This window comes from Hibiscus syriacus, unplaced genomic scaffold (genome assembly GCF_006381635.1).
Source record: "Hibiscus syriacus cultivar Baekdansim isolate YM2019G1 unplaced genomic scaffold, ASM638163v2 tig00110988_pilon, whole genome shotgun sequence".
In the NCBI taxonomy this organism is placed as follows: Eukaryota; Viridiplantae; Streptophyta; class Magnoliopsida; order Malvales; family Malvaceae; genus Hibiscus; species Hibiscus syriacus.
The window spans coordinates 2,973,610-2,987,007 of NW_024062942.1; the positions used below are offsets into that span (position 1 = coordinate 2,973,610).

Consider the following 13,398-nt stretch of genomic DNA (forward strand, 5'->3'; position numbering starts at 1 on the left):
AAATAACTTTCAAGAAACTCTCTAAATTCTCTCTAGTATTGGAAGAAAGCTAGAATGCTTTGGGATGATTTTGAAGCTAAATGAGCTAGGGTATTTATAGTTGAAACTTAAGGACTAATCTTATAAATACCATAAATTACAATGACTAAAATTAATTATCCCATTACCCAATTTCAACAAAAATTAGGTGCCTAATTTTTGACTTTGACAAAGCATCATTTGGTGCCTAATTTGGTGCTTAAATTATTTGACTTTTAACAGCATCGGTGGTCTGGGGTGATATGACAAAGACAACACAACTGTAACTTTCAAGTATTTCTCGTGCCAGAGTCAGTCCGGCAACAAAATTCCATGTCATGTTGTCTTCAATCATGTTTTCCGAGAAGAGTTCGGCGCCGAATGGTGTGAGGGAATGCATCTGTGTCTGCAAATACATATAACAGCAGAATAAATCATCTATAGTGAGCAAGAGAAAAAACAAAAAATCAAGTAATATAGTTATATGACTGCAATTGGACATATTAAATATCTTCGTCTCAATACTTAAAAAGCTTTCATATTTCACAGAGGCATTTTAATGCAGGAAGCCAGGAACTACAGAGAATAAGACATCATCCGAAATAAGGGGACAACACACGGACAAAAAAAATAATCAATTTAGAATCTTGACTAGCAACAGAAAAGGTGATACACTTGCATTCCATACTATCTAATCTGAACAAGAAAACAAAGGCTATCACGGGAAAAGAATTTCCAGAAATACCATATAGTGCATATCCAGTCCATCATCATCAATTACCAGTAAAGCACCACCTGCTGGTGCACTGGTTCAAACAATTTCAACCTTAACCCCAACCCGGGCTCATAATAATGCATGCTCTATCAAATTGCTCAAGGCTTGGCGCAAAGCGGGTTCTTCTATTGCCACTTGCAAAGGCTGTGAGAGTTTGCTTAATTCCACCAAGTGTTGATGCATATGAGCAAGAGGTCTCACAGCATCAACTAAATCAGTGAGTACATCAGAAATATTGCAGGAGTTCCTGATAAAAGAGAACAAACGTAATCAAAATAATAATAATAATACTGCATAATGGATTCAAAAGTAGAAATATATTGCATGTCCAATAGGGGATGTGACTTATTCTCAAGGCTATTTACAGGAAAGATAAACAGTTAAGCCTATATTCAGCTTTAGACTACGAAATAGACTCACAGTATGAGTTCAGGCTATAATCTCTATAGTCTCCAACAATTAGCATCATAAACAATTTTCTACATGATTTTTAAAATCAAATTTCAACAGTAAATGAGGTGCCTACAACTGGAACATAATTTATATATTGAGCACTGTTCTAGTTTTCCTTTTTAGGAGGAGATGGACTTGAGTAATTTCCTGAATGAAATTGCATACCTGATCCCATTTTCTCGTAATGGGGCAAGAGCCAGTGGTGGCATTGGCATCTCCAAATCCCTGCTTGTTGTACTCAGAGATAGTAGTAAACCAGAGGTTTCTGACTTATTTCTGGAACTATCCCCGGAGAGATCATGTGATAATTGAGATCTCAGCAGCTCCGGACGGGAATGACTTGAATTACGCATCTTTTTCAAAGATTCTTCATTGTGATGCATTATATTAGCCTAAAGAAAAGTCAGATGGGAAAGTTAACAGAAGTGCAAGTGTTGCATTCTTCATATAAAACTAATATATTACAGTATCACAATAAAAATATTACAGAAGACAAATCCATGAGAAGGTTGATCCGAAAATTACCTTTGTCAAGTGAACAGCATCTTGTAATTCTGTAAGGGTGTCCTTGATACGGTCACCTTGCACTAATATGTCTTCAACAATGTCACGAGAAATCTGCAAGATATACTTTCGCTAATTATATACAAGAGAATCAAAAGATTAGAAGCATGAAAGCCTTGAAACCAAAAAGTAGGACCAACGTTTTTCAGATGGTCTAAGAAATAACCTCATTTTCTTTGACATGGGTGGACAGCATTTTACTCAAAGTCCGTATGCTAGAAATAGGACCGCTAATCTGTAAGAAATATGCTAGAAATAGGACCGCGAATCTGTAAGAAAATTTTGAAGTTCAGTGAAAAATAATGTAACTTGAACAAAAGAGAGAGAAAAAAATTATCTACCGCAGGAAACAAATTTTACCTGCTCAACAAGAGCACCCATTCTGACATTGTTTTGCCATGTTGATTGCTGCAGTAGAATATCTTTCTGTGGAAGAAATTCGGTTAATGTCAATTTTCTATGCAACTTGGAATGCACCAAAAGTTGCAAAATGTAGAGAGACATTCTGGACATATAACCAAATTTTTTTTGATAAAATGAGGAAACAGTGATCATTGACAACAATTAGAGAAGACTAAATTAGGTTCCTTAGGTTAAGAGTTTTGCCACAAAACAAATTCAGCAAAAATACCACAAGAAAGTTTGCCTTGGTGTATAACCACTCCTCAAAAACAAAATACAAATCCCTCTTTCCCAACAAAAAGCAACAACAGTAAAACTAGAGTTTGAACCATCAAAGTTGCAGTAAATTGAATACTTAACTGACATAGAATAGAGTAGATTCAGCAAACGTCTACGACGCTTATGGAATTTTTCACATTCATGGACGACCTTTAAGACTCAATTTACTCGAGTGCAGATGAAGAGAGATAAACTTCTTAATGCACAAAACCGCTATGCTTTCTAAAACCAGGGGACCAGAAATGGTGGAGCAAGTGAGATTATTGAGCACAGAACTTAGAGAGTTGCAGTCTGCTAAGGAGAGTTTTTCATGGTGACTTGGCAAGATGTATCCAATTCCTACTCGTGCAATATTTCAGCAAATCAAACAACATGCTATTCAATTGAACTTGACTACCAGTTATCTAATCCTGAATAGCTCTCATAGAATAGAATTGCATGCACAAGTTACCCTCAGAGTTGGAATCTAGGGCTTTGATACCAAAGTGGAGCATTCATATACATTATTGGTAGCAAGAAAGATAACAGACAAATGCGACTAACCTGATCCATAACATAAGCCACAGCTAAAGTACGAGATATATAAGCCACAATTAAAATTAAAGGGCTAAAATAGGGATAAAATAAAAGTTTAGCTATGGAAGTTGTAGTTTATCCAAATTAAAATCAAATAATGAGGGTATTTAGGGCTGCAATTCAATCCGCGTTTCATCCTTGTTTCTCGCATTCTCATGAAATATCTATCCTTTACTATTCGGACAGTTATCTAAAACCACAACACTCCATGAGAGGTATAATTTCCTTTGGCTTTTTTTTATTAAACTAAGTCGAATATAAAGTAATATATGTTTTAAATATTATTAATTATTTAATGATAAATATTTAATTATTTTATTGTAGGGATTTATATTCAAATCTATGACCTTTAGACAGTACTTTTTTTTAACCATCAAAATAAGTTGTTTCGTGCAACGTGTTCTTGTGGTTATTGGACCTATGGAAGTTTCATTGCAATCTCTTCACCACATTTTTAACGCAATGAGTTTGGAGTTATGGAAGTCTATGCATTATTATATTTAGCGTAAATTACATAAATCATCACTTAATTTTCTTTTCATTTTTATTTTAGTCACTCAAGTTTATAATATTTAATTTAATAACTCAATTTTATACAATTAAACATTTTGATCACTCCTGCGTTAATTTACTAACATAGTGATGACTTGACATTTTAAATTAACTTTTTTCCCTTTTCTAATTTTTATATATTTTTGTTCGTGGGACGTATGCATGGCATGGCTAGAACATCAGCTCCAATTAAAGCCATTTGACAAAACTCCTAAAAGGCCATCTCTTATCATTCTATGGTAGTAGGCAGGCAGCTTTGTTTACAAATATGTGCCTGCATGCATGCTTTTTAATATGAAATGAAGGATGCTCTTTTTCATCGTTTTTCACATTAGCCTTGTCTTCTGAACCATCCATTGATATGCTGTTTTCAATTTTAATAGATGATTGGGATGAGAATTAATCAAATCAAAATCCAACACTTCTATCATAAAGAATAGCCACAGTGCCAAAAGCTTTCCTCTGTATACATACTGTGGCTGCAGACATAGCAAAACACATGGACATCGGAGAACCGGGTAACCATTGACCCCCACTTCTCAGCCTGGAAATATGTGAGAAAGACGACAACCCCATTAGGAATCAGATTCCATTTTCTGGATTCCTAGATTTATAGTCTGCCCACCTGCAACCCTTGATAGCTAAAATGTATGTAAATTGCCATATTCTGATACGAATGATTGTTTTTGAATAGCGTGTGAACATTATTTCATTACTTTCCTGTTGAAGTTGGCCAATTATTTGAAGCAACGATGTAGTTGATGAATGGGTGATTAGACAAGTGAGCTCAGAGGATAGAGTCTTGTTCAATGCAAGCACCCAAATACATAAATTCATCCAAGGATAGCATGCTACAAATCAACTTGAGAGGGTAAAAAAATAGAAGCAACTGTATATATATGTTATATTTTGTGTTCAAGATTTTATTTTGCCTATATCTCAAAGAACTACTTTTTTTGATCTGATCACGATTGTTAATCATGCACGATCCGATAGGAATTCCGGCTTTCTTTTCATCTAGTGATCACCCTGATGAGCCAACAAGCGTAGGCAGATCGGGGCAGAGTGTTTTCAGGTCGGTGTATCGAACGAAGCTTGCCGGTGAGAGTCGCCTGATTACGGTCAAGTGGTGCAGGAACCTTTTAAGTCGTGTTCTATCCGTTTCGGTTCAAGGACTGGATGGCTATGAGCATTGCAGGTGCAAAGTTGAGCTGAAGCCGTGGAGTTTCTGGAGAAAACAAGGCTCAAAGCATTTCTTCATCGACGATATTAGTGTCGATGTGGTTTGGGACATCAAGGCAGCCGAGTTCAATGGAGAGACCGAGCCGCAATCAGATTACTTCGTCGCCATTGTTTGCGAAGGCGAGGTCATTTTACTCTTGGGAGATCAAAAGAAAAATGCTTATAGAAAGACAGGTTGCAGGCCATCTCTTATTGAACCAATACTAATCTCCAGCTGGGAACATATATTTGGCAAGAGGAAGTTCACAACGAGGGTTAAGTTTAACGACAAAGGAACCTTTCACAATGTCTCGGTCGAATGCAACTCTGACGGAATCGATCCGGTATTGGAGATAAGAGTCAACAGGAAACTTGTAGTTGAAGTTCAGCATCTACAGTGGAAATTTAGAGGTAATGAATCCATTAATGTTGGCAAAAATGGATTACAAGTTTTCTGGGATGTTCATGATTGGCTCTTTGGTTCGGGTCCGAGACATGGCCTTTTCATATTTAATCCAATTCCATCGTCATCACTGTCGAATCAGGAACTCGACTCTGCATCAGTAGATTTTGGTTCTGCAATGACTTCATCCAGGTTCTGCTTATTTCTCTATGCCTGCAAAGTGGATTGAAAGAACACATTTATGCTAGTTTACATGATTAATTATCGTTTATGACATCATAATTAAAGCTCTTTTCAACATGATTGAGAACTGAGAGGTTCCATTGGAACAGAAGGGCCCGGAACAAAGCTGGAAGACAGGATTTGACAAGCCAGATTGGAGGACTTTTGGAAGTTTCTCCAATAATTCTTCCATCTCCACTGTCAAATCGACATTTTCCCTTTGTTTTCTTCTGTAGTTTTACTTTATTCGGATAAATCCTTAAAATCTTTTGAGTGTGTATGGGGAAGATATTGTATGCAGTTGTTGATGATGATGTATAAGTGTTTTTGTCCTGCAAATCAACAATCTCGTGCTCGTAAGTTACTTGAATTATGCTCGAGTCAAGTCGAGCTTTGATCAATTGGAACTCAAGCATAAATAATCTTGTTCGAAATCGAACTACACGGACATGATATGTGAGAGCTTATAGACAAGCTTTGATTATACGAAGTGGAGATCTGAAAGAGAGGCAGATAGCCATCCAAAATCCTACAGGCAACCCAATAGTTTGCAGCTTCAGTATAATGAACACCATCCCAACTAATATGTTTAGAGGGATCACATAAAGAAGCCCCAAAGATTTCAGCACTGTCCACCACGGCGGTCCTCCCACATATGACACGATGATCACAGGAACAAAATGTAGAAGGATCGACAAACCCTGCAGTCGCCGAGTCGATTATGGTAGTAATTGATGAAAATTTCAGAGGAAATGTTACACAACTGTAAAATACCATACTTATTGCTTCACTAATCAGAGAATATTTAACCGAGTAGATATCGACATATATAAGCCTTGCACCATGGAGCTGTGCCCTAAGCTGAGAAATCCTGTCTTTCAGTTGCTATCTGAACTCTTTAGCCAACTCATTGTAAGACTTAATGCAGCCGTTTTGGTCGGCATTCTGGCCAGGATTTGGAGGGGAGCGTGTAACGAGAAAAGGCAAGCAGCCAAGGGGACCAGTATTATGTATCCAAAAGAATCTTGTTCCTTGAAAGAGCTTCTGAAAATACATAAAAATGTAAAAAGAAGCACAATACAAGTCATTAAACGTTGTGTTTCTGACTTCTTGTCTTTTAAATCGAAACGGATATAAAGAAATACCTCGATTGCCATAGAAAAGTGACTGATTAAACTGGGAATGGATGCCTTAACCTGATCCTATGTAGTTATCGTAAGGCCATAAGCCAGATCATTTTGCCCACAATATATTTGTTGAAAAATCAAACCACATAGGCTGCTAAGCAGCCGGTGACTTTGAAAAAAAAATTATTAAAAGCCAATTTTGTTGATTTTTATATGGTCAAATTACAAACTTTAGTCATTAAACTTTAGTGTATTTACAAGATTAAGTCCTTAAGATTTAGCTATAAATACCCTATCCCATTTGGCTTCAAAACCATCCCAAAGCATTCTAGCTTTCTTCCAATACTAGAGAGAATTTAGAGAGTTTTTTGAGAGTTGTTTTCTCCTTTTTATCAAGAGAGAATTATCATTGTTTTCTCCTTGGTCAATTGAGAGAAGTTGTAATTCCTATTTTCTCATAGTGAAATTCTTCTACCGTTGCCCGTGGTTTTTACCCTATATTATTCAGGGGTTTTCCACGTAAATGTTGTGTCTCTTTTATCTTCATTTGTATTTTCTCAAATTATCAGTTGCGATTTTGCTCTATCCGATAGCCATCTTCCGCAACAATTGGTATCAGAGCCAGATTAGAGTGTGTAATATCTGCTTATTGTCTTTATGGTTGCCACCAAAAGGTGGATCATCCAACATAAGAAAATAAGAAGTTATTACCCATTCTTTGAAGGTTCCAGAGAACTATTCACAATAGTGAAATAGTGGGAACTATTCACAATAGTGAAATAGTGGGAACTATTCACGATAGTGAAATAGTGGGAGCTATCCGTAAAAGAAGCTATGGCAACGAAATTTGATATTGAAAAATTCAATGGGAGAAATTTCTCATTGTGGAAATTGAAGATGAAGGCTATCCTGAGGAAAGACGGTTGTCTAGTAGCTATCAGTGAAAGGCCTGTGGATTTCACAGATGACAACAAATGGATCGAAATGGACCGGAATGTTATGGCAAACTTTCATCTAGCATTAGCAGATGAAGTATTGTCAAGCATCGAGGAAAAGAAGACAACTAAGGAGATATGAGATCATCTCACCAAATTGTACGAGACCACATCGTTGCACAATAAAATTTTCCTTAAGAGAAAATTGTACACTCTTCGTATGCCAGAATCTACTTCAGTGACGGAGCACTTAAATACACTGAACACTTTATTTTCTCATCTTACATCCTTAAGCTGTAAAATAGAAGAACAAGAACGTGCTGAACTTCTACTTCAAAATCTACCAGATTCGTATGATCAACTCATCATTAACTTGACAAATAGTAATGTCACCAGTCTAGTCTTCGATGACGTTGCAGCTGCTGTTCTACAAGAAGAAAATCGGCGCAAGAACAAGAAAGACAGACAAGTAAATCTGCAATAAGCAGAAGCATTGAAAACGATGACAACGACGAGAGGGAGATCGACAGAACGTGGCCAAAGCAGCAGTCACAAATATGGTAGATCGAAGTCGAGGAGCAAGAAGAATTTAAAGTGTTACAACTGTGGAAAGAAGGGTCATTTGAAGAAGGATTGTTGTAGTCTAAATAAAAACTCCAATCCACAAGAAAATACCGCAAACACTTCAGATGATGGAGATGCTCTATGTTATGAAGCGTCAACCACCGTGGAAGGTAGAAAAAGATATGCAGATATATGACTCATTGATTCGGGAGCAACATATCACATAACCTCAAGAAGAGAATGGTTCCATCATTATGAACCTGTCTCAGGAGGATCTGTGTATAGTTGCAATGATCATGCCTTAGAGATCGTTGGCGTGGGAACCATCAAATTGAAGATGTATGATGGAACAATCAAAGTTGTTCGAGATGTGCTGCACGTGAAGGGCCTGAAGAAAAATTTATTATCCTACGGATTGTTGGATAATAATGCAAGCAAGATTGAGACACGGAAAGGAATCATGAAGGTGTTCTATGGAGCGATTGTGGTGCTGAAAGGCGAAAAGATAGCAGTAAACTTGTACATGCTGAAGGGAGAGACTTTGCTAGAAGCAGAAGCCTCTGTTGCCTCATGTAGTTCAGATTCTGCAATACTATGACATCAGAAACTTGGACACATGTCAGAACAAGGAATGAAAGTTCTTATGGAGCAAAAGCTACTCTCAGGCTTAACAAAGGTATCATTTACTTTGTGTGAGCATTGCATAACAAGTAAACAGCACCAGTTGAAATTCAACACGTCAAATTCTAGAGGCAAAAATGTTCTAGAATTGGTTCATTTTGACGTATGGCAAGCACCAGTTATATCCCTAGGTGGAGCAAAATACTTTGTATTATTTATTGATGACTACTCTAGGAGATGTTGGGTGTATCCTATTAAGAAGAAGTCAGATGTGTTTTCAACTTTCAAAATCTTCAAAGCGCGGGTGTAACTTGATTCTGGAAATAAGATCAAGTGTTTCAGAACAGATAATGGAGGAGAATACACAAGCGAATAATTTGATGACTTTTGCAGGAAAGAAGGCATCAAAAGACAGTTCACAGTGGCAAACACTCCTCAACAAAATGGAGTGGTAGAGCGGATGAACAGAACCTTGTTAGAAAGAACAAGAGTAATGTTGAGGGATACAATCCTAGAAAAATCATTCTAGGCAGAAGCAGTCAATACCGCCTGTTATTTGGTGAATCGAGCTCCATCAACTGCAATAGAGCTGAAGACACCAATGGAGATGTGGACTGGTAAACCGGCTGATTATTCAAACCTCCATATATTTGGAAGTATTGTGTACGTGATGTACAACTCCCAAGAAATCTCAAAGTTGGATCCAAAATCCAAGAAATGCAAATTCTTGGGGTATGCTGATGGAGTCAAGGGGTATCGCTTGTGGGATCCCACTGCCCGCAAAGTGATCATCACCAGGGATGTTATCTTTGTAGAGGATAAACTACAAAGAAAAGAAGACGATGATAGCACTGAAAAGTCAGAGACTACACAGATAAATGCGGAAAAGGAGTTTGAACAAGGAGATTCTTCTGAAGCAGAACTAGCACATGATGAACAAGAACCAGAGAGTTTTGAAGCACCAATAACTTGTCTATCAGATTGTATGAGAAGACGTCCCAATTGGCACTCAGATTATGTTATAGAAGGTAATATTGCATACTGCCTTTTAACAGAGGACAATGAGCCATCAACATACCAGGAGGCAATAAACAACTCAGATGCTTCACTGTGGATGATGGCGATGCAAGAAGAAATTGAAGCCCTTCATAAAAATAATACATGGGACCTTGTGCCACTACCACAAGGAAGGAAGCCAATTGGTAACAAATGGGTCTTCAAAATCAAGCGAAATGGTGACGATCAAGTTGAGAGGTATCGTGCAAGACTGGTGGTCAAAGGATATGCTCAAAAAGAAGGTATTGATTTCAATGAAATATTTTCTCCTGTAGTTCGACTAACAACAGTTCGAGTAGTTTGGCAATGTGTGCTACATTGACTTACATCTAGAGCAGCTAGATGTTAAACAACTTTTCTTCATGGAAATCTTGAAGAAGAGATTTACATGCTCCAGCCTGAAGGTTTTGAAGAAAAAGAAAAGAAGAACTTGGTTTGCAGGTTGAACAAATCTCTGTACGGTCTAAAGCAGGTGTCGAGGTGTTGGTATAAGAGATTTGATTCCTTCATTATATGCCTTGGATATAACAGACTTAATGCAAACCCTTGTACTTATTTCAAGAGGTCCGGTGATAACGATTTTGTTTTATTGCTGTTGTATGTGGATGACATGTTGGTTGCAGGACCCAACAAAGATCATATGAAGAATTGAAGGCACAACTGGCTAGGGATGCAAATTCCCGAGACAGAAGTAATAGGAAGATTTGGCTCTTTCACAGAAGAATTACTTGAAGAAGATCTTGTCACGATTCAGCATGGAAGATTGTAATCCAATTTCTACCCCTCTTCCTATTAACTTCAAATTATCCTCCAGTATGAGTCCTAGCAGTGAAAAAGAGAGGATGGAGATGTCTCGAGTACCATATGCATCAGCAGTGGGAAGTTTAATGTTCGCTATGATATGCACAAGACCAGACATTGCACAAGCAGTGGGAGTAGTTAGTCGGTACATGACAAATCCAGGCAAAAAACATTGGAATACAGTAAAGAGGATCCTGAGATACATCAAAGAGACCTTAAATGTTGCATTATGTTACGGAGGATCAAACTTACTAATCAATGAGTATGCAGATTCTGACTATGTAGGGGATTTGAATAAAAACAAATCTACTACAGGATATGTGTTCAAAGTTGCTGGTGGAGCTATAAGCTGGGTTTCAAAATTGCAGTCAGTTGTGGCTGAAGTAAGCAACATGATGATACAAGGTAGAAAGAATGGTGTGAAGATATGATTGTTCCAATCAAATCTTCAAGTGGGAGATTGTTAAAAAATCAAACCACATGGGCTGCTAAGCAGCCGGTGGCTTTGAAAAAAAAACTATTAAAAGCCAATTTTGTTGATTTTTTATATGGTCAAATTACAAACTTTAGTCATTAAATTTTAGTTATTTACAAGATTAAGTCCTTAAGATTTAGCTATAAATACCCTATCTCATTTGCTTTAAAACCATTCCAAAGCATTCTAGCTTTCTTCCAATACTAGAGAATTTAGAGAGTTTTTTAGAGTTGTTTCTCTTTTTATCAAGAGAGAATTATCATTGTTTTCTCCTTGGTAAATTGAGAGAAGTTGTAATTCCTATTTTCTCATAGTGAAATTCTTCTACCCTTGCCCTATATTATTCAAGGATTTTCCACGTAAATTTTGTGTCTCTTTTATCTTAATTTTTATTTTCTCAAATTATCAGTTGCGATTTTGCTCTATCCGATAGCCGTCTTCCGCAACAATACTATGTAAAGAGCCTTTGAGAATTCCTCCGGTCTTGTGAGCCTATATGTAAACTCTGAATTTGGCTGAAAAGAACAAGCAAGTACAATGTTAATTCATTTTCTTAGAACCCGCTGATCAGTTTCTGCAAATCTAACCTTGATCATAGAGCTCCTTGGTTCGTTGTTTGAGTTGTTGAAACTGCAAGAGTTGTATGTCGAGAGATAATGGACTGAAACCGACATTGACTAATTTACCATCGGCTGGTTGAATCGTCGATCCACTCGATGCGAAATTGGCTCCGTGTCTGAAGTTTGAATCTATTGCATCAAGGTATGAACTTAAGAATGGCAATTTCAACTCATTAGCTGCACAGAATGTTAACAAAAGAAGTTCCATGACATTGTGACATAACAGTATATATCATACTGAAATAAGCTACTCTTACCTATAAAATCTATGATTAGACGCCCTCGGAGACCCTACCAGAAGGTTTACGAAAAAGGTCTCACCGTAAGGGCGACGAACCCGACCGAATGTTGCGGAGAAACTTCTGGGATCGGAGTTCGAATCACCAAAATTGTAAATTGCTGGAAACTCACAAGCAGAAGATGAACCAAGCAATGAAGCAGCAACAAGTAATAAACTGATTGCCACTTCCATTACAGCCTTGCTGCAAATACTAGCAAGGCTTCCCTAGAATCAATCACACCTTCCAAACAAATGAGCATCAAATATTACAGTAAGCTTTAATATCTGACTGCATCATCACACCATGAAATTTTAATCATATTTTTATTAATTATTTATTTCGTTCTCTCTAAAATTTTATAAGTTCGTTGTAACTTCGTGAAAATGTATACGATCGGAACGTCACTTTTTGCCTTAAAAACATTAATGCCAGCTTTGCTTATGTTGATGAATAAGAACTTGTACTAGTTTGACACTGGGAAAAGTGAATGATACTTCATCGCTGCTTCATTAGCAGCCAATAGTGTCAACATGAAAATTACACCATGAAAGCTCCACCTCAACTCCCAGTCATATCACACCAAATTTAATTAAATGTAGGCTTAATTATAATAAATGCCAAACTATACAGCTTTGGTCACTGACCTAATTGAATTTCAGAACCAATATGGATCATTAAATAATAGCCTCCTGATTTTTTGTTGTTTCGATTCAGCCCCTATTATCATGTGTATGCGCTTATTTTATTTTTTGACAAAAATAAATATAATATTATATTATTATTCAAAGTAGTTTAAATACTTGGCGTTGAATGTATAATATATTTATGCAAGTATCTTGGATGAAATTTACGTACGTACTCATATTAGTTTAAGAGGGATAAATAATTTACGTACGAACTTCATCAGGATGTATCCGTTTTACACGGATACCTTTTGAATTTGCTCAGTTTGTAAGTAGAAAAAGAGGTTTCAGATCTGCATGAAAAAGGGTCCTATATGCTAACCATTCTGACATTCTCCTATAACTTGTAAACATGGATTTCAGAACCGGATCGATTAGCGAACCGGTCATGCTACCAGTTCACTGGTTTAACCGGTCGAATCGGTCTGACCGATCGGAAGAACCGGGCGACATTATAATTATTTAAAAAATTAAATAAAATCAAAATATTTAATAAAAAATAAATTTTTTATATCAAGTCATATTCAAAGCAATCATAACATATATAAGTTAAAAATCATAAAATCAAGTGAAACAAAATGATTCAAATTAATTACAACATAATATTTAAGGTAAAAACATATTAAATAATAAATATATTATATAACTATAATTAAAAATAATTTGGGGCTAAAAAAATCATAACATAATGATATTGTTTGGTTTAATTTTTTTTTAAAAACAATCTCACATAGCTAAGAAACATAGAAGAGCATCCCAAAAGTCTAAAG

General features: G+C 36.6%; 1 protein-coding gene and 2 pseudogenes across 1 annotated transcript; 1 reads left to right on the plus strand and 2 right to left on the minus strand.

Moving 5' to 3' along the window:
• Nucleotides 1–238: 238 nt before the first annotated feature.
• On the minus strand, nt 239–4,195 carry LOC120149080 (annotated as a pseudogene).
• Nucleotides 4,196–4,599: 404 nt separating this feature from the next.
• Nucleotides 4,600–5,472, plus strand: LOC120149081. The gene has a single exon (XM_039161982.1). The coding sequence runs from the start codon at nt 4,600–4,602 to the stop codon at nt 5,470–5,472; it is 873 nt and encodes a 290-aa protein (XP_039017913.1).
• Nucleotides 5,473–5,873: 401 nt separating this feature from the next.
• LOC120149082 lies at nt 5,874–12,158 on the minus strand (annotated as a pseudogene).
• Nucleotides 12,159–13,398: the final 1,240 nt, after the last annotated feature.

Bases quoted from the DNA above. Each gene is read 5' to 3' on its own strand.
- LOC120149081 (XM_039161982.1), top strand. From the start codon at position 4,600: ATGCACGATCCGATAGGAATTCCGGCTTTCTTTTCATCTAGTGATCAC.